Source organism: Cryptomeria japonica, chromosome 3 (genome assembly GCF_030272615.1).
Source record: "Cryptomeria japonica chromosome 3, Sugi_1.0, whole genome shotgun sequence".
NCBI classification, from domain to species: domain Eukaryota; kingdom Viridiplantae; phylum Streptophyta; class Pinopsida; order Cupressales; family Cupressaceae; genus Cryptomeria; species Cryptomeria japonica.
The window spans coordinates 20,745,833-20,767,166 of NC_081407.1; the positions used below are offsets into that span (position 1 = coordinate 20,745,833).

General features: G+C 38.3%; 1 protein-coding gene across 1 annotated transcript in view; it reads left to right on the forward strand.

The window, feature by feature from the left end:
- LOC131068616 (E3 ubiquitin-protein ligase COP1) overlaps window positions 1-21,334 on the forward strand; it is a 188,527-nt gene that overhangs the window by 166,553 nt on the left and 640 nt on the right. The window contains exons 12-13 of the mRNA XM_058003846.2: window positions 20,559-20,669; window positions 20,768-21,286. Coding sequence (XP_057859829.1) covers window positions 20,559-20,669; window positions 20,768-20,935 — 279 coding nt within the window. The 3' untranslated portion in view covers window positions 20,936-21,286. The remainder of the gene's footprint in view (window positions 1-20,558; window positions 20,670-20,767; window positions 21,287-21,334) is intronic.

Here is a 21,334-nt window from a genome sequence, read left to right on the forward strand (position 1 = left end):
TATGAGGATGGTTAGATTCTCATCTTATCCAGGTTGTGATATGTGCACAAACATTTTATACTAATATTTTATCACAACACCATCATGGCACATCCATGACATACCAGAAATCCAATCATGATAACTGGTTTAGAGAATCATAAGATCGTCACCTTATGATGTCTACATACAAGTGTTCATAATCTGAAAGATCGTCACCTCTTAGATATGAGCACAGGGGGTGAAACCCAGAATGTCCCAACATGACAAAAGAAGTTTACACAGTAAACATCTTATTTACAAAGCAGATTACCTTTCTATCATACCTAAACCTTTTTTGAAGTGATCAACCTTCACTTTGGAAAGTGGTTTGGTCAGAATATATGCAGTCTGATCTCTTGTGCTAACATATTCCAATTTAATCACATTTTTGTCTACCATGTCTCGCACATAATGGTATGGAATCTCAATATGCTTGGATCTGTCATGAAATACTGGATTTATAGAAAGCTTTATGCAGCTCTGGTTCTCACAATGGATGACAGTGGGTTTCATAGGTTCACCAAATAGTCCCACAAGCAAATTCCTAAGCCATACTGCTTCTCGAGCAGCCATGGAAGCTGCAATGTACTCGGCCTCAATGGAACTCTGAGCTACAGAAGACTGTTTTCTGCTGATCCAAGATATCATGGCTGATCTTAAACTGAAGCAACACCCTGAAGTGCTTTTCCTATCAGTCACACTCCCAGCCCAATCTGAGTTTGTAAATCCGTGTAGGTCTAGATTGACTTTCTCATATTTGAGACCAAGGTTTAGAGTACCTTGTAAGTATCTCATAATGTGTTTTACTGCAATCAAGTGAATTTCCTTAGGCTCACACATAAACTGACTTAAGGCATTGACAGCATAACAGATATCTGGCCTTATATTCACCAGATACATCAGGGACCCAATCATCTGTCTGTAGAGTGTAGGATCAATGGATTGGGACTCTGTTGTTGCTTCCCTAAGTTTATGTAAATTTGTTTCCATGGGAGATGTCATAGGTCTGCAATTATGCATTCCGAATCTCTTCAAAATGTCCAAGGTATACTTTCCTTGGTTTAGTATAATATTGTCAGAATTCTACCATACTTCTAATCCTAGGAAGTAATGAAGGAGTCCTAAGTCCTTCATATCAAATTCTTTGGATAGATCATTCTTGCATTGATCTATAAGATGATCATTTCCTGTGATTAATAAGTCATCAACATATAAAATCAACATTAGCATATCATCTTTATTTCTTTTGTAGTAGAGATTAGGATCTGCATCATTTTTATAGAAGCCTAGTCCTGAGAGATAGGTGTCAATTCTTTCATTCTAGGCCCTGGGGGCCTGTTTAAGCCCATAGAGAGCTTTCTTGAGTCTGCACACATGAGACTCTGCATCATAAATTTCAAACCCTTCAAGTTGCTCTAGGTAGACTTCTTCTGAGATCTCACCATTTAGAAATGTTGTCTTAAAATCCATTTGGTGTACCTTCCATCCTTTTGCTACTGCAATGGCATATAACTCTCACTAATGTATACCTGGCAATGGGTGCAAAGGTTTCTTCATAGTCTATTCCCTCCCTCTGTTAGAATCCTCTGGCTACAAATCTGGCCTTGTGTTTTTCAATACTGTCATCTGCAGCATGTTTGATTTTGAATAACCATTTAGATGAAACCACAGATTTCTTGGTTGGCCTAGGAACAATCTCCCAAACATCATTTTTCATAATGGATTGATACTCTTCAGACATAGCATCCTTCCATACTTGATGTTTAAGTGCATCTGATACATTGTTTGGTTCAGTTTTAGAAATATTATTCATAAGAGCAACATAGCTAGTGAATTTATTAGGTCTTTTTCTTTCCCTGAAGGTTCCTGAAGGAGCAGCAAACTTCTGAGCTTTTACTTCAGTCTTGGTGGCCCATAGAGGTCTTTTCTTGAGGTTTTCTTTAGGTGGGTTTGAAGTTTCACCTATGGTTTGCTCAAGATTCTCCCTCTGAAGATCAGGAGTGGGGTCTTCTTCTATGTTAGGAGTGGGGATATAGATTTCAGGCTCTATTGTACTTAGGGCTCTTTTGAAGGCTAAGTCTTCTTCAAAGATTACATCCCTACTAAGTTCAATATTTCTCTGACCATATATATATATTCTATAGGCTTTGGATGTTTCGCTATATCCTACAAGTATTCCCCTTTTTCCAGAAGGTTCTAGTTTTAGTCTTTTCTCTTTAGGTACATGTATATAGACAGGACACCCAAATATCCTAAGGTGGCTGATATCTGGCTTTAGTTTGGTAAATACTTCCTCAGGAGTTTTATCTTCAAGATGTGAGTGAGGACATCTGTTTTGGATATACATAGCAGTGTTAGTTGCTTCTGCCCAAAGATTGATATTTACATTTTGATCAAGAATCATGGCTTTGGCAACTTCTACAATTGTCCTATTTTTCCTCTCAGCTACCCCATTTTGTTGAGGATTATAAGGTATTGTTAGCTCCCTCTTAATCCTTGAGTTTTTACAAAAATCTCTAGATAATTCTGATGTGTATTCCCCCCCATTATCAGTTTTTAGGGTTTTGATTTTATTACCTAAGTAGTTTTCTATCAGTGATTTAAACTCTTTAAACCTACTAAGGATCTAAATTGATTCTTTACACTTCAAAAAGTAGATCCAAGTTTTCCTAGAGTAGTCATCAACAAATATTACATAATACAAACATCCTCCTAAAGAAGGAGTGGACATGGATCCACATACATCAAAATGAACTAATTCTAATACTTTGCTTGTTTTCCTAGTACTATTATGGAAGGCACCCTTGATATTTTTACCTAGGGCACATCCCTTGCATGCCTTTGAATGATATTGCTGCAACTTAGGTAAACCTGTGACAAGGTTTCCCATAGATGACAAAGCTCTATAATTCAGGTGGCCTAGTCTTCTATGCCAGACCTCATTTGCATTTGTTGCTTCATGAATCAGGGCTAGGTTGGGCTCTGTGCACAGCTCATACAAATAGCCTTGTCTTTGACCAATGACTTTAGCTTTCTTGATGGAAGAATTTTTTGGCCAAGCCAACACCTTGTTCTCCATGAAGGTTACTCTGTATCCATTATCTTCTAGGGCTGATATGGATACTAGATTTCTCTTGATGCCGGGGACATATAGTACTCCTTCGAGTTGCAATGATATACCTGTATTCAGTTTGATGGTGCAGGAACCAATTCCTCTAAATGGATGTGAGGAATCATCTCCGATGGTTACTTCCTCTTCATTATCCTTTGTCATGGAGTCTAGCACTTCTCTAAACCCTGTAATGTGTCTGGATGAACCACTGTCGATCACCCAGACTTATTTGATGCATGGCTTGTAAGTGCTGAGTAGAGGACATAGTTTTGGGAGTTATCTTCTCTTTTAGATTTTCCTACTCTGGCAAATGTGGCTTGTTTGGCTCTCTCTGGACATTTTGCAACAAAGTGCCCGAACTTATTGCACCTATAGCATTGAATATGTGATAGGTCTCTCTTTGAAGTGTTCTTGCCTTGATGACCCTTCCTTTTCCTAAATTGCTTCTTCTTGGTTGTCTTATTTGTGTTAGTATTTAGGACTTGAAGGTCTTCATCTATGTTCTTTTGTTTTACTCCCATCTTGTTCAATCTTGATTCTTCTTGGAGACAATCGTCCCTTAATCTTTCAAACTTAGGATATTTGGACCTTGCATTGATGCCTTGGACGAATGTACTCCATCCACTAGGCAACCCATCTAGAGTAATGAGTGTTAACTCTTTGCTTTTGATCTCGTAATCTAGAGTTGCTAGTTCATCTCTTAGAGTTGATATCCGCATAAAGTAGGCGTTGATTGTCTCCCCCTTGTTCATGGTGATATAATTTATTTCTCGTTTTAATGCCAGAGTTCGACTTGCATTCGATATCTCACATGTGCTTTCAAGTGCTTTGAACATTTTGTAGGCTGTCTAATGTTTTCTTATGATGGGCATTATGTTGTTTCTCACCCCATCAACTATTATTTTGATGGCTTTTTCATTTCCTTCAATCCATGCGGTTTTGTCAGGTTCATTTTCAGGTTGATCATTTTTAGTTTGAACAAATGAATCCACTTTTTTCTCTTTTAAAATCATCTGGATTCTAAACTTCCAAGCTGAAAAATCATCCCCACCTCCGAGTCTGTCTTCGAATCTGATAGCGCTGGCCATTGGAGAAATGTGATGTAGTATATAACCTTGTTCTTAAATTATTCACAAAATTGAATAGCCTCAAGTTTGATCAACTTGGCTCTGATACCATGTAAAAGTTATTGCAATTTCCAATTTAATAAACAAGTTATATGCTAGATAGTGTATTTCTGATTTTTGGTATTATTATTATGACAATAATATTATCATCTTTCTTTTCTGTAGGTCTGAAGGATGAACATGTATCGATTTCAATGTCTTCCTTTTCTTTTGAATGATGTATATATAGCAAGGCAGCCACAATCAAGTGGCACCTTGATCGGAAATGTCTTTTAGACATGTCCAACCAAGATGTCACTTGGTCGTGACTGTCTACCGATTCACTTCGGTGTTTATGATAACTAATTGGTGCCATTTGTATATGTTAACAGATCGATATAAACACACTCGATAATGAATCGGTGTCAAAGCAAATGATAATGGATTATAAACACACTCGATAATGAATCGGTGTCAAGGCAAACAATAACAATAACTAATAGCATTATATGCTATCGGGTTACTAGCCCGATAGCATTTAGATTGATGCTTAACTGTGTTAAGCAGGTCGTCGATCTAATCCATCTTTATCCAATATCAATATCATAATCAAGATCAAAGGTTACAGTCTGATAAAAATATTCAGTTCGGAAAGCATAAATCGGATAATCTAGTAGTATAGATGAGTAAACCAAAACAGAATAGAGGAGATTAACGAGTTAGGAAAATCTTATCTTGTAGAAGCTACTAATGCATTAACACTGCCTACCAGGGATTATCATAATCCCCGAATTAGGCTAAGGGAATTTCCTCCCAATAGCCTCCATCATATAGCCACGTTATTGTTATTCATATAACATTCTATATTTCATTATCATTTTTCAATCTATAATTTATGCCTACATTTACATATTCCTTAATTCCTATTATTGATCCTATATACATATAAATATTCTGCATACATACACATATCTATTGTTACATATGAGACAATGCTATCTGTAAAACTATAACTTTGTCAAAGAGATAGATCCATTATAAACATATATGTGTGTGTGTGGCACACACATCCACACACATATATATTCCTTTAGTGTAAGACTTAACCACTTACCTCCTCGCAGACTGTTGGCGCAGCTTCTCTGCCTCCCGTCCTTGTTCCCTGTGTCCTCCACTTGCTCTGTGGGTTGTCTTTGTTATATACCCGTGGAGGGGAAAGGTTGCGTCCCTCCACGAGGTTCCTTCCATGGGAAGGGGTGTGACAATGGTCGCAACCCAAGCTACGACTCCCATCCCACCACTTCCCGCCGGGGGGGTACCCGTGGTGTTTAACTCCTCCCGCTTTAAAATGCATGTAACTTATATTAAAAGTAAATTCTATTTAATATTTAAATATATTTAACTATTTAATAATTCATTTCTTCATCATTTAATATATTTAAATATATTAACATTTTATTTAATAATTTATTTCCTCTTTTAATATATTAACATTATTTAATATATTAACATTATTTAATATATTAACATCATTTTAATAATTGACTTTATCATTATTGGTGTATTTTATAAGGTTTACATTAGGTGATACAGTAGAGGGTTATCACAATTTTGCCCTAGCTTGCGACTTGGGAAACTTGGATTTTCTCCTTTGACTTGCGCAACTCCTTGTTTCTTGGTTATGAACACTGGAATTTGGCGATTCTAAGAAATTTGCGATTTTGCTTTGCTTTAACTTAAAATGCCTAACTCGCCTATATGAAACTCGGGCTCCTTTATTGAAATGAGCGACTTTTCTCTATTATCAGCGCTTCACTACCAAATGCGAACTTTGGTTTGTAACACTTCGCCAAACTTCCCATTTTAAAACATTTGTGCGGTTTTGCTTTAATGCCAAACTTCGGGCATTTTGAATGATTTGCACGATTTTGTTTTAATGCCAAACTTTGGGCATTTCAAATTATTTGCGCGATTTTGTTTTTTAGTTTTATACGCCCCCTTGTGAACTTCAGGCCTTTTAACCAAAATGTGCAACTTTTAGGTTTGTGATGTCTTGCTCTTAAGGAAACAAGTGTTTTTTTTTTAGGCAAAAGGCATGATTTTCATCATTCACTTTTAAGTTAAAATGCCCCTTTCTTGTGAAATTCGGGCTTTTTGGTCTTTTTTAGCTAATTTTTTCTAACTTATTTTAGCATCCACCTTGCGAACTTGAATTTCGGCCGATTTGGCCAAAAGGTGCGAATTTGGCTTTTGAGTTATAAAGCCTTCCTTAAGCTGCCAAATTTCGGGCCTTTTGGACGTTTTGGACGAGTTGGACGAATTTACCTTTCAACGCTTTTCTCTATCAAATTTCGAATTTCGGCCATTTTGACTAAAACGTGTGATTTTGGGTCTTAAGTTATAACGTTCTCTTTTAAGTTGCCAATCTTGGCCATTTTGACCCCTTTGTGGGATTTTATATTTTATTTTTCATGTTTTAAATCTCGGCCAATTCAGTGAGAAAGTGCAACTTTGGTTTGCCTTAGGCACTTTCTCTCAGATAGGCAAATTTCTCTTCAATTTTCAAAACCTCTTGTTAACTTGGTCATCTAACTTAGATTGAAATTTTGCTTCTCATTTTCAAGGTGCGAACCCTCTAGGATCTAGGACTCAAGTTAGCTCAATTTTTAGGTCGGATCATCTTCTCGAAGCTCAAATTCCTCACTATTGCAACTCTTCTCTGTGAACTCACAAAACTCCCACTCAGGACCTCAACGAGGAAAGACAACGAAAGGGGGGGGCCCTGTCGATGACGAGTAGTGTGTACAAGGCACAATAGATAGCAATATCCATACGCAAATCAACTCTAGGGCTTAGTCACCTCTTAATAAAAAGACTATTAACATGTCAATCTTATCAAAACTTTATTATAACACGTTACACCCACTTAAACTTTCTCAAGACAATCCACACTTTTATACAAAGCAATAAGGAAGAATATTGAATTGGTTGAAAGAGTTTGGTATAGCCAATATCAATTAATTCTATTCCTTTCTGTCGAGCAAACAAACAAAAGGATACACCCATCGTCTCCTCCATCAAACTAATCCAGCCATGTGTCTCAACTAAATTTCGTTTACCAAAACAGAAGATTATCTATATGTATATGTATGCCGAAGATCACAATAAAAACATTATCATCGCTATACAACCGTGTTCAATAGATTCTTGTTCGGATATATTCAAGTGTCGAATGTAACTATTTTCAATCATTATAAAGTCGGTGGGTTCTGTGTAATGTCCCCTTCTCAATGATGTGCTTTCAGTGGTCCATTGGCCTATTTTGGAGACTCGTAGGCTATGTGGAAAGGATAATTAGGGTTTCCAACTTTTGTGGAGTTCTACACGAGCTTTCTAGGGTTTATCAGGAGGGAATTCTTCAGTTTTGTCTATGGTTTCCTTTTGGGTTTTTCATGAGCTCTAGGGTAGCATAACGTGCATTGGATTTCTTGGTGAAGTGAGAACTTACTATTTTTAGTAAGTTAGGGTTTGGTTATTTGGATGATGTTGTCTTACTAAGCTTTCCAAGCTCTTCCTCTGGGTGCGAAGATCATGATTTTTGGAGAAGTATTTCATGACTTACTATTTTTAGCAAGTGGCAGAATTGAGCATTTCTATTTTTAGCAGTCTCTGATAGGGTCCTGATTCAACACAGTTCAGTGGTCTTCGTCGCACAACTTCATCCTTGATTTTGATGTTAATCAGTACCGGAGTTATAAGTTATTGAATTGAATATTATTTCCTTATCCTAAGGTTCAATATTTAATTATTTTATTACTGATTAATTGTGTTTTGGGTGACTTAGGGTAAAGGATAAATATCTGCTACTAATATTATTATTTCCCTTAGTCAGGTGGCGTTGAGAATGATTTAACATGTCATGTTTATATTGTTTTAATATTGCAAGTTGTTCACCTAGCAAAAGTTCGAACTTTGCCTGGGGAGTGGGGAATAAGTGGACGCCATTTTGAGGGGACATGTTTAATAAAATTCATATGTGTTGGGCGCCTGTTGACGTGTATTTTGTACACAATCATACACAGAATAAAATACCCAAGGGTACCTTATCCTCTCTTGAATAAAGCCTCTGATTGCTGAAGATGTCGCAAAAAAGGATCAATCAAGGTGACTCCAATGTTCTTTTATGTAGGGTCTCTACGTGTGGATAAGCACCAGTGGTCGTTGTGATTGCTGTTTCATCAAGGGGCCTTACATATCCAAATTGCAGGAACAAGATTTCTCTAAACTAACAAGTTCTCAAAAAGATCAAAAGGTAGAGTTTGCAAGGGATAAATTCTAATCTAATCCTAAGAATGACTTAATGTAGGCTTAGACTTGGCAAGATTCTACCAACTTCAATATTGCCATAAAATAACAACTCAACTGATATTGATGCGATCTTCTAAGGTAACAAATGATCTTTCAATTCGTCAAGGATAATAGACACTACCACAAAGGCACATATCCAAATCTTAATGACGATTGAAGGTTTAAGTAATTCGAGTCTCTCCAGTTGACCACACAAGGCGTTCCTACAATCAGTAAGAAGCTAGTGGTTTGGAACGTGAATCTCACCAAAGATCAAGCCCAACACTTAGTCCTTCAAACTTAAATACTACTTTGATTGAGAATGATTCAAGAAAGTAAACAACCATGAAGATAGCCACAAGAATTGCAACAAAACACCATAACTTCAATATTTTATTGATCTCAAAGCCAAAATAAACAACAATTGCTTGAAATTCTTTCTTCAAAGCTCAATCTTGCTACGAAATAACTTTCTTCTCTCCAAAAGCTCTAAACTTCTAACTATTTCTTATTGCTAACTGTTTCTAATTACAAAATGAAAAGGAGTGAGGGTATATATAGCATCCTCAATTACAATGAACGGCCCAGATCAAAAGAAGATTGACGGCTGAGATTCTGACACCTAAACCCTAATTAGGGTTTTATTACAAAAGTTCCCCTTTTATTAAACAATATTAAATGCATAGCCAAATATTTAATTTGGCACAAAAACCTAGGAAACATAGACCAATGATAATTAAGGTGCCACATCATCTACAACAACCTTTCTTCTAGAATCTTATTCCCTTTCCAATGCTCTTTCTTAGCATATGCAACGAATCTGGACACAATCCCTTCGATCTCAGCAATAGGAATCTCAGGAAGATTCCTCATTCGTTCTTCCAAGTGGATGACTTGATCGAAAGCCTTGAGAAGAGCTGCATCCCATCCAGGCTCGAGTTCTTTGTTCTTCTCAATTAGGAGCATGGTGGCAAACATCTGATCCCGTTGCTCATCTGTAATAACATTCTCATCTTTGCAAAAGATGACCTTGACTCTTTCTTCTAATTCTTGCAAATCCACATCTGTCTCAACTTCAATCCTCCTGCCAAGAATAGTACATAATACTTCAAACACCTTGTCCTGGATCGAATGGATAATCTCTTCAACTTGATTGCATTTGTTACTGATGTCCTCAAAAAGAACTTCCTTCATCTGGAGTAAAGTTGACCATTGGAGTAAACTATGGGGTCCTCCATCCATTATCTTCTCTTGTGCTAGGATCTTCCTTGACGTTTGTCTGATTACTTGTAGGACAGGAATGATAACATCTTTAGTATGAGCGAAAGCAGCTACAGTTATCATTAGGTTGTGGATGATCTCAAGAACCTGGATAGCTCGGTGGATGGTCTGCATCATTCTTGTTGCAAATTCAACAGCAACTGTATGGGATTTGTCAATCCAAGAGCTCATAAGCTGGACCAAACTCTTGACTCTTTCTACCTCACCAACTGATTCAATGGGAAGTGCCTGCACAGGAGATACTGCTGGATCCTGACGCCCCAAAGGCTGATTGAAATGGCTAAAGTAGCCTCTCCATGCACCGACTTCTCTCTCAAGCTTTCTATTTTTCTCCATTTCTTCCCTAAGCTTGTCTTTTAGTGCTTCGAACGAATCGGTTGCCTCATCCAATGTTTGCTCAGCCGTGAGTGGACCAAGCTCAAATGTTTCTACATCATATTCTTCTGCGAGGATCTCACCTTCATACTTGTCCACCGCTGGTGTAGCTATCTGCAATTTCCTGGATCCTGTCTCATCTCTGATCATCTTGGACATCTTAGTGGCTTTCCTCTTTTTTGTCACTTCCTGAGAATTTCCAACAAGGCTTTCTAAATCAATCACATTAGCTTCGTCCTCAATCACAATCACCCTTGTTAGTCTCTCCTTCAACCAATCTGGAATGGCTGACCTCGTCTCCCTAACTTGTATCTCTTTAGGCAATGTCTCTTCTTCTCGGAGGGGAGATGTCACTTCATTATCATTCTTGTCTTCATGTAGCTCATCGACCTGGAGAGATCGACTTGATGAACGTTGAGGTGCCTGTCCTTCTTCATGTTTATCGTTCTATACCATTGATTCCATAGATTCCTCCATTTCAAGTGTCCTCTTCTCTTGTCGAGAAGATGTGCCGGATGAACGATCTCGATTGGCCTCTTGCTTCTTCTTGGAGGATTCTCTTTTCTCAGGTCTCTCTTTCCTCTTCGAGCCTCTCGGATGGGGATTACCTTCACTTGCGCTTCGAAGGTTGCCTTCACTTGTGTTTCTGGGATGAGGATTGCCTTCACTTACACTGGTTCCTCCTTCCCCTGGCCTTTCCTCCAAAGTGAAAGTCATAGATATGTTCTGTTCTCTCAACTTTTGATGTTGCACATCAACCCATCTGCGAGTACAAGACAAAACTGGAGCCATCAAAGCATCTAGATCCAAAACCTCAGGTTCGTTCCAATCTATCCTTACTGCTTTGTTTTCTCGGTCATAAGATGATTGGAGATGTCTGCCACTGTCCTGAGCTTGATCGGCTACTCTGTAAATTTTGCATTTCCTGATGAAATCTAAAGGCAATCTGGAATGCATCTTTCTCTTTACTTCAAAATCATCTGAGAGATTCATCCAAAAATCTTCTACCTAAGATTCATGTTTGTATTTTCTACCGACTGTCTCCTCTATATACCCATAAGGATCAAAACTCTCTCTTAAGGCAAAGAATGAAAATGAATATAAGGCCAACTCCCTTTCTGCATCATCCATGGCTGGAACATTAGGACATACCTCAGCTGAATTTCCTAGTATGATCGGCACAGGAATTCCATTTCCATGCCTGTGTCTGAATGCCTTCGCATAAGCTGCCAACTGCCTAGTCACCTCAAGTAACACTATTCTGTCTGTCGGATATCTCGGCAACATGTAGGGAGGTGAAGGACATCCATGAACTCTAATATAAGTAAATTTCTGAAATTGGATGAACCATGCACCATACCTCTTTACAAACCCTTGTGCGTCTTGAGATAGCCGATTGTGAATCCCGCCTTGCAATGTCCTGGTGATGTTCATCGTGAAGGTATCATTGACTAACTTGTAGTCACTTCCTAGTGGATGATGCAAATGTACATAGGAATCACAAACTCTGACTTCCCCGGGCCCTCTTCCGATCACTCCTCTGTGAGGTAGCCCTGCATATTCAAAACTCCTGATCAAGGCGTATATGATGTATGAACTCATGTGGAAGGACTTGGTAGCCTTCAGTCTTCTTAACTGCACGTCCAAGCAATGGCTAATAATTCTAGCCCAATGAATTGTTCCTTTTCCCTGAACTATCACTTGGATGAAGAAGAACATCCACTTCTCAAAATAGAAGGCTTGAGGAGCCCCTGTAACTCGATTGAGTAAGGTTATCAAATCTCTATGCTCCTCCTGGAAGTCGATCCTATGTGGTGTGTTTGGAATCTTGCTCAGGCGAGGACGACTCTTGAGTAACCAATTCTTGTTGATGATGCTCAAGCAAGTGTCTGGATCATCTTCGTACATGGACCTGGCTCCTTCTAAGCTTCTGTAAATCATATCTCTGTGCTTCGGAAGATGGAGAGCCTCACTTATAGCCTCCTCTGAAAGGTAAGCCAAAGTGTTTCCTTCTTTGGACACAATCGATCTGGATTGTGGGTCATAATGGTGAGCACACTCGATCATCAACTCATGGCACTGGATTGCTGGAGGGAAGCCGGCTGCCTTAATAATGCCACTTTCAATTATTCTCCTTGCAACAGGTGATGGCTTGCCAATGTAAGGGACCTCTCGAAACTTCTTCACACTGAAGTTTCCCAAGTTGGTATCTCCAATGTTGCTCCACTTTGACACAATCTTGGTCTCCATTTCTTCATTCCTTTGATCTTCCTTCATGAGGGCTGGACGACTGGTGGATGCCCCTGCCTTTGGGGTCGCCATCTCGACACCTACACAACATTTCATAATGAGCAATATACCTTGGAACGTAGAAATATAGACTAGATTAAAGTTTGAATTTAGGAAACTTCATGATAAATCTTTGAATTATCATTTCCTAAATATAACGATGCAATTTGGAAATTCAAAATTTCAAAATTTGAACGAAGGAGATCTTGCCATACCTCCCTTTGAGAACTAGCTCTAAAAAACGATGCAAAAATTAAGAAATTTGCTAGGCAAAATGAAGATCGAAGTCCTCTAGCAAATGCGCCCCCTTCATCAACTTCACCACCCTTGGGGTCTTCAACGCTTTGAGGGAGAATTCGCTCCACTTCCAACAAAATTCACACTTCTCCTTGGATGAGATTTCGCTCCTTCTATTGCTTCTCCAAATCGCATTTAAACAATGATTGAATGATGGATTAAAACGCTATAACATACCTCCCTTACATAGGCGCTCATGCATTGCAATCCCCATAGGCCGACTTGGAAAATAAACAAAAAAATAAACAAAATTTAAATAAAAGAGGAGGCCGACCCTTATTAAAATGTTAAAATAAACCCCAAGCGCACTCCTTTTTATTTAATTTTAATAATAATTAATTTAAAATGCCTTTGCAATTAAAGTTTCGATTTTTTAAAAGGCTAAATTAATTATTAAATGCCTTATGCGAACTTATTAAATGCCCATTTAATTAAATATCTCACGTTTTAGCGAATTTGGCATTTTAATGTAATTCGAAAATATTGGCGCCTAAGCATGGGAGGAATAAGGGACACTAACCACATCGCTCTGGTCCCTGGGAGAGTGACAAGAGCGCCCATGTATTTTGGTCCTCCATCCTTCATTTTTTACGTTTGAAACTTCATTCTTGATGTTCGAAATGGCGTTTCCTTCTGGAACCTTAAGTTCAATTCATGTGATCCTTGGTAGGGGCGAACCTTGGAACATTTTCACCCTAGTCCCTTAGAGAGGGACAGGAGCGATTTTCTACTTTTGCCCTTGATCTTTATCTTCTAGATCGCCAATTCACGTTGCAGGGCAATCAATGATCTTCCTCGTTCGCTCTAACTCGTTTCTTCAATACCAAATGAGCTCCTTCAAGGATATTCGCCCTGGTCCTTCAGTGAAGGACAGGAGCGATCTTTAGTCCATGGCACAAATCCTTAATCATATTAATGTCAAATCATCTTCAGGGCGCAAAACTTTGTTCCTTAATCCATCTCGAGTCCTTTAAACGAAAATGGCACTTCAAAATGTTAGGTAATCAGGCAAATATGATGATTTCGCTCTGGTCCCTGGGAGAGGGACAGGAGCACCTTAGCCATTTTCATCAAGTTCTTGTGGTCTTTGCAAATTTGTTCTTCTTTGAGGCATTCCCAATATCATCTCCATCATGTGCCTTGGCTTGGATTCGACCAAACTTGGAAGGGAAGTCTTGATAATACATTTTTCGCCCTGGTCCCTTGGAGAGGGACAGGAGCGATTTTGCATTTATAAGCCCACTTGTGTTTCGCCAACTTTCAAAATTATTTTCAATGGGTGATCAAGCCTTCCTTCCTTTATCTCAAACTCAAAACTCGCTTTTCCTTTTGCCAAAAACTTGCCTCTTGAGAAAATCGCTCTGGTCCCTAGGAGAGGGACAGGAGCTTCCTTTAAAATCGCCTTGGTCCTTGAGAGAGGGACAGGAGCGCCTTAGCCAATTTGGATCGATTTTCTCCATTGTGGTCCATTCAAGTTATATTCAACGGATAAAACACACTTTCCTTGTTCTTCTCAAATCGCGAAATCATTCAAATCTTGCAAGGATAAGGCGAACTTGGAATTCAAGCTCCGGTCCTTCAGTGAGGAACAGGAGCGATTTTTGTCATCTTAGCATATTTCCTTGCTAGTTGGTCGCTCAAATTATATTCAATGGACAAAACATGTCCTTCTTGATCTCTTCCAATCATAAAATTGTCCTGGTCTTGCAAGGACAGTGCAAATTTGGAAATCAAGCTCCGGTCCTTCAGTGAGGGACAGGAGCGATTTTTGTCTTAAAGGTCAAATCTTCAATCTTTCATTGCCAACGACCAAGTCTGGATACTCCTTTATGCTCATTTCATCCTTCGTCGCGTCCTTGATGTTTCAGTTCGATCAAATGAGGCCCAAAACGATCTAAGTGAGCCATTTCGCCCTGGTCCTTCAGTGAGAGACAGGAGCGATTTGGCTTTAATCTTTAAAAACTTATCACCTTGAGTCCTCAAAATCTTCAAAATCTTCAATTACGTCCAATTGTATCCCCTGGTGAGCCTGCACAAGACAATTGAAACAAGTCAATAACCAAGATGCACCAAATATCATTTTCGCCCTGGTCCCTGAGAGAGGGACAGGAGCGATTTTGCCCTTATAAGCCAAAATATCAAAAATTTAGGTCTTCAGATCACTTCATCATGCAGGGTTAGGTCGTCTCCAAGTCCAGGAATCAATTACCTTGCTTCCAAAATTTGGTCAAAAATACCCAGACAAAATTGCACAATTTAATCATAAAAATGCTAACACTTAGACTTAACTTGAATTTGCCCTTGAAATACTAGCACTTGACAAAACTTTGGATTTACCCCAAGACCCGGACTGGACCCATCCTGAGACACACTTGACTTTCCGGCAAGCTCATCCTATTTCAAAATTGCAACCTTTGGGAGGAGGCTTGAAAAAAACTTTCAAAATTTGACTGGACTTCGGCTTGAAAATACCCAAAAGGAAACTCCTAAGGCTTAACCCTAGTCCAGACGACTCACTCACTTACCCAAAACCCCAAAAGCAGAGAGAAGAACAGGCAAAACAAAAAACAAAAAGAGGGGGTCCCCATTCTAATGGGACGATGTGTGAAATGGTCACAACAGCGCCTTGAAGTGTAATGAAGCGACATGTAATTTGGGGCGTATTTGTGTGCATTTGTATTCGAATTTGGTCGAGCAAGAAGTTATAAATAAGAGCCTTGGGCTCTTATTTTGGTTATCTTTAAAATTGCATTGTTATGTTGTCGGTTTGGCAATAGAAATTTGAGCTTCGAAGTGAGCCTTCCTAGCTAAGTGCAGTTTCGTACTTGCAAGACAGTACCTAGTTGTTTTCCATGTTCTCTCAGTGATCTTTGTGAGTTTGTTGAAGTGTGGGATTGCTGGTTCTGTTGTAATTCGAGTTTCAGTGTGTTTCCAGGCTACTGGGATAGTCATGGCTGAAGCATACTTTCATTCATAAGTCTCTATGTGATCACTTGCTGCTTCTGGGTATTGGCTCTTTGTTTTTCTATGTCCCAGGCGATGGTGTTTGTAAGTTTTCAGCACTAATCTCTGAGTATTCATTTTTATATTGCAAATCAAAATTTCCAGCTTTGGTGTTTTTCTCTGTGTGGGCATTTGGAAGCAAGTTGAGTTGAATGGGATGTTTGGTGGTCAATTTGTTGGTTGTTCTTGGTCATTATTGATATATTAGTAGTTTGGGTTTGGTTTGGAGTGATTTGGGCGAGTTGTGAGAGAGTTTTATGCATTTTAATGTGTCTTGGCGTTGTTGGTTGTGCATTTCCAACTTGCTGTCAGAAGTTAGTGTTTGGGTGTGCATTTAAGAGTGTGAGTAGATTAGTTGATTTGGGAGTGATTTGGAGAGATTTGGGTGAGTTTGGAGAGAGATATGAGTATGTCATAGCTTCTTGAAGTTGCTGGTCTGCGTGTCATTGCTCCTAGAATTTCATAATTTCACAAGGGTTTTTGGGGAGTTAGCACTTGCTTGGGAATATTTATCTGCTTGGACAGCATTACTTCTCTATTCAATCTCTCTATTTTCTATATTGTAAGGTTAAATAGTAGTACTACTAACCATTTCTGATGTATTGCTTGCCCACTGCATAAGTGGAAGAGGCTAGCTTGCCACTTTCTTGCTTTGTAATTTAGTTTATGTACTCAGTCCTCCCAATGAATAAGTGGTCGAGTGATAAGTTTTATGCATTGTCCTCCCGCTGAAATATGCGGTAGAGTGATCGCTTAATGTAATGTCCTCCCGCTGAAATACGTGGTAGAGTGATTGAATTTTAGTTTCTTGTTATTTCCCTTGGCTGTTTTACTGCTAAGAGTTCAGTTTCTATCCTGCTGGATAAGTAGAAGGGGCTGGCTTGCCGCCCATGCATTGTAATTTCAGTTTGGTTTATGGTGCTAATGATCCCCTCAGCACTATATGCTGTAATGGACACCCTAGAATGCCCAAAAACTAAACCAATTGTTGATAGGAATTTAGTCAAACAGTTTGCAACCAACTCCTTATTTCTCCGTTTAATGTTTAAATCCCCCTATAGCTTCGGAAATGAAATGTTTGTTTGTTTTTAAGTCTTTGCATAGATTTGAAATCACATAACATGAACTAGAAGGAAATTACAATAATATGCAACATGAAGGTTGAACTACTGTTGATATGATATTATTTCCAGAATTATTAAAATCAAATACATAGCAGATTTTTCAACTCACTAAATACTCCAGCATTTTTGACATAATATTCCAGCAATGACTTCCCATCTTGATGCTACAGTAACATGAATAGTGTCATGCTACAATAACGTGAATAGTGCTGCGCTATAGTAGTGTGAATAGTGCTGTGCTACAGTAATGCGAATAGTGCTGCACTACAGTGCTGCTACAGTATTAATTAGTCTCCAATCAGTCCAATATCTTCATAAAATCATCCCTTCAGAATGGCATAAGCATTGGTCAAGAAGTGGAGAAGGTATGAGCAAAACACCAAATCTGCCTGTAACTGGAGATGCACCCAATCTGCCTGTTAATGAAGCTGATAGCAATGGATTCCAAAGGCCAAACCCCAAGGGAATGACGTCTAGAATGTCACAAGAGAGGATAGACGTCCTCTAATACCAAGAACGGATCTGCAACTCACACATCAGTTTCTTCTCATATTCAACATGCTGAATGAAGCCACAAAAGCTTCCTTTTATTCTTTCTCCAAGGGTCGACCCAACTCACTTGAGCAATGTGGGATAAAAGATGTGCAATATAAAACATATTAAAATATTCACTTATGTCTCCCTTGGGTGCCCCTTTGATTTGCACACTTCCCCATAAAATAAATATTAAAGTAACACTTTAATATTTTACAATTAAATTAAATGTTACTTTAATAACACTTCAGGCATTAAAATATATTAGCAATCGGACTCCGAATAGCGCGAGTGATAGCTCGTCGAAAAGCTCTCGCCGAGGAGTATCGAATCCAATCACCAAAACTAGCCTCCGTTGTGTCTTGCTGACTTACTAAAAATAGTAAGGATGCCTGAAACTAAGTAAATCAACTCCATTGTGTCTTGCTGACTTACTAAAAATAGTAAGGATGCCTGAAACTAAGTAAATCAACTCCGTTGTGTCTTGCTGACTTACTAAAAATAGTAAGGATGCCTGAAACTAAGTAAATCAACTCCGTTTTGGCTCAAACTGGAAATGACTAGGCCAAAACACTCCATGATCCCCTTAAACCCTTCGTTAGCCCTCAGGACCATGTAGAGATAGGCTAACGAACATACACTTGGTCAACTGTTAAAGTGGAGACATTACATATGCTTTCACCCTCCTAGGTTGGGCTCTCGATGATCAGAAAGTGGAGGGTTACTTTCAGTTGTATGAATTATTTCTCTAACCTTAACAAGTTATGGTGTTTGCTTTGTAATTTTTATTGCTAAAAACCAAAAAACAATTAAGGGGCATATTACATTCTGTTCTGATTGAAGACATTGACCTGAATGATGCTCTCACAATCATTTATTCTTTTTGTTTGCCATCAATGGTAACTCTGTAAGTATATCTTCTGCGTGCTGCTGAGAATAACATTGTACAAAATATATACGAAATATATATACAATATGCAGATTGCCAACATACAAAAATACTGTCTTCAGATCGATAACATGGTCAATCCTAGTAACACAAAACTCAACATCTGCAAATCTGTGTATATGAAGTTACTTAAATGGTTTGACATCAATGACAAATTTACCAAATTACGTTGGGGAGTTTTGATTTCTTTATTTTTTATTATAGTTCTTCCAAGTAGTTGAGATGCGAAAATCCTCCCATATCTTCTTTTATTGTTAAATATCAATACAACCAGAGCTAGCAATTATACGGATACGTAATGATCAGTCATGGCATATTTACATTGCATTTTACTGTAAACATACGTGATGTTTAACAGAGAGGGATATAGTGGTTATCAAGACTGAATATATATATATATATATATATATATATATATATATATATATATATATATATATATATATATATATATAGATATTTCTTTCATGCAACCTTTTTAAATCTCATTTTCCATTGTGTTACCATTTCTGTCACCATCATCTTCCTGGTTTCTGGTTTCTGGATATAATAAAAAAACATGACCAAGGTATTACAGAACAAACAGGCTCACCCAGCCCATCACAGTTTATACCAGGAAAATATCTGTACAAGCAACTGTCCATCAATATCTAAATCAGAAGTTGAAGATTTCAAGTTCTTGGAGAAAATAATATCAATGTGATTCCAGATTGGAGAACTTAACAGGGCCCTTTCAATTTCTTTGAAGTTACCATTAACATCATAACAAGAAACATTGTGTGAATGTGTCATCTAGTTGATGCTCAGGTAGTAAGAGCTTCTTTGTCAGTATTGCCGATTGGAGACCAGAAGTGCCAAATATCCTGCCATGCCTTTCAAACAATCATGTTTTCCTTCAGCATTTGTGAATTGATGGCTTTTGCTTTGTATGACAGTGGAGTTTTTTACCCATTTTCTTTTGTACGGTAGGTTCACGCTGACCATCTCTGCCTGAAATCTGGAATTATTTTCTCTTATCTCTAGCTTTTATGTTTGTTTTGGCTGTTTCAGTTCTGTAATCTTGTCACTTCTCTTGTAAACCATCTTTCTTTGATGTGTCTGTTTGTATCTCTTCTTTTGTAGACTCGTCGTTTTTTTGTTTTTTTTCTACGTTCTTGTGGAAAGTTTTAATCGATTCACTAGGGCAGTGGCAACCAAAACAACAACTTATATATGACATGGACAGGTTCGCCGTTGAATAGGTGTCTCCACAAGAAGTTGCCCTCTAAAATTCACTTCCGTGGACACACTTGTGTTCGGGTTCATTGAAAGGAACTACCTCTCAAAGTTAAAATTTAGGCAAAAAGGTTTTGCAACCTTCTTAATGCAAGTTTGATAAATTTGTCTGCATTCTTGGGCAGTGCATCCAAGTAGGTATTTATTTTGAGTGGCAAGCATCAGGAAGAAATTGTAACGCCAGGACCACACATAGGCTGGAGGGTCTGCTATCAACCACGTTTCATTCTGGAATGTTGTCTTTGGGACCTCGTGGTTTATTGAAACAAATTACAACACATGCGAGTCCCATTATGATTACAGTTTCTAGCTAATTCTGTGTCAGTTTTCCAACTTATGACATAGCTATGAAGGTTTTCTAGCAATATGCAAGCATTTACTTTTGAAAGATGGAACACGAATTACTTAAAACAACAAACTTTCATGAAATTTTACGATAGACATACAAAATCCTTGAAAGTGGGGTCCAATTTGGACATAGGCCATAAAGCAGGCAGTTCTTACCCTGCTGGATTAATCTTCTTACCTGTTAGTTAATTCCCATGCATTAACCATTGAAGCCGAATGTGTTGTTGGAAAGATAGTTAATGGCTTAAAACTTTTATTTCATCTCTCGGTTCATTTACTTTGTTTCTATTTCATCAAATATTTTAATGGACATAGGTTCTAAATTTTAATTGCAAATTGCAGTGCATAAAGTGATGATAAATTGATGTTTTATGTATTCGAGTATGCACTCGCAAAGATATAGTTCACTTTTCATGGCATTTAGCTTTTATTGGAAGCGAGTCCAAGATTGTAATGGTTCTCTAACTTGCCTATATAACGAATTTATATGCTTTCAGGTGCGTACATTCAAGGGACATACTAATGAGAAGAATTTCATCGGTCTTACAGTCAACAGTGAATACATAGCTTGTGGCAGTGAAACGAACGAGGTGTTTGTATACCACAAAGTATGTGGTAGTGTTTATTTGCACAGTGTGTGTTACTTACCATGCTTGCAGCCATATTCGTCTTTCTTAAATAGTCTGATGTAGAGTTTGAACTGCAGGCTATTTCAAAGGCTGCTGCTTGTTACAATTTTGACGGTCCAGATCTGGATAACAGTGATCAGAAAGCATCACATTTTATAAGTGCAGTTACTTGGAAGAGTAGGAGCCCTACAATGTTGGCTGCAAATGGCCAAGGGACAATTAAAGCTCTTGTACTTGCACCATGAGCTTCAAGTGTCTTGCAAGAACTTTCGATTGTCCCACCTTGATGAGGTAGTTTCGGGGGATCTGTCTGAAAATTTTAGGCTAAGGTTCTTTTTGGACACTCACTGGACTACTTTCTGCCACCAAGTGTTAAAAGACGAAGCCGATTTATGGACTATGTACAACTGTCAATATTTTTATAATGACGATTTTTTTTTGCTGGTTGTTGCTGGTCTGTAAGAAATTATCCACACTATCTTCCAGTAGTGCCGTATGATTTTTTTGGATGATATCTAAGCTCCAACTCTCATCTTATGATATCTGTGGCGAATTCTGTGCTAGAGCGGGAGCGTAGCCGTGAACATTTATACTATGTAAGCATTCTTTGTTCCAAGGAACTTTTTTATAAATATGACCAGCAT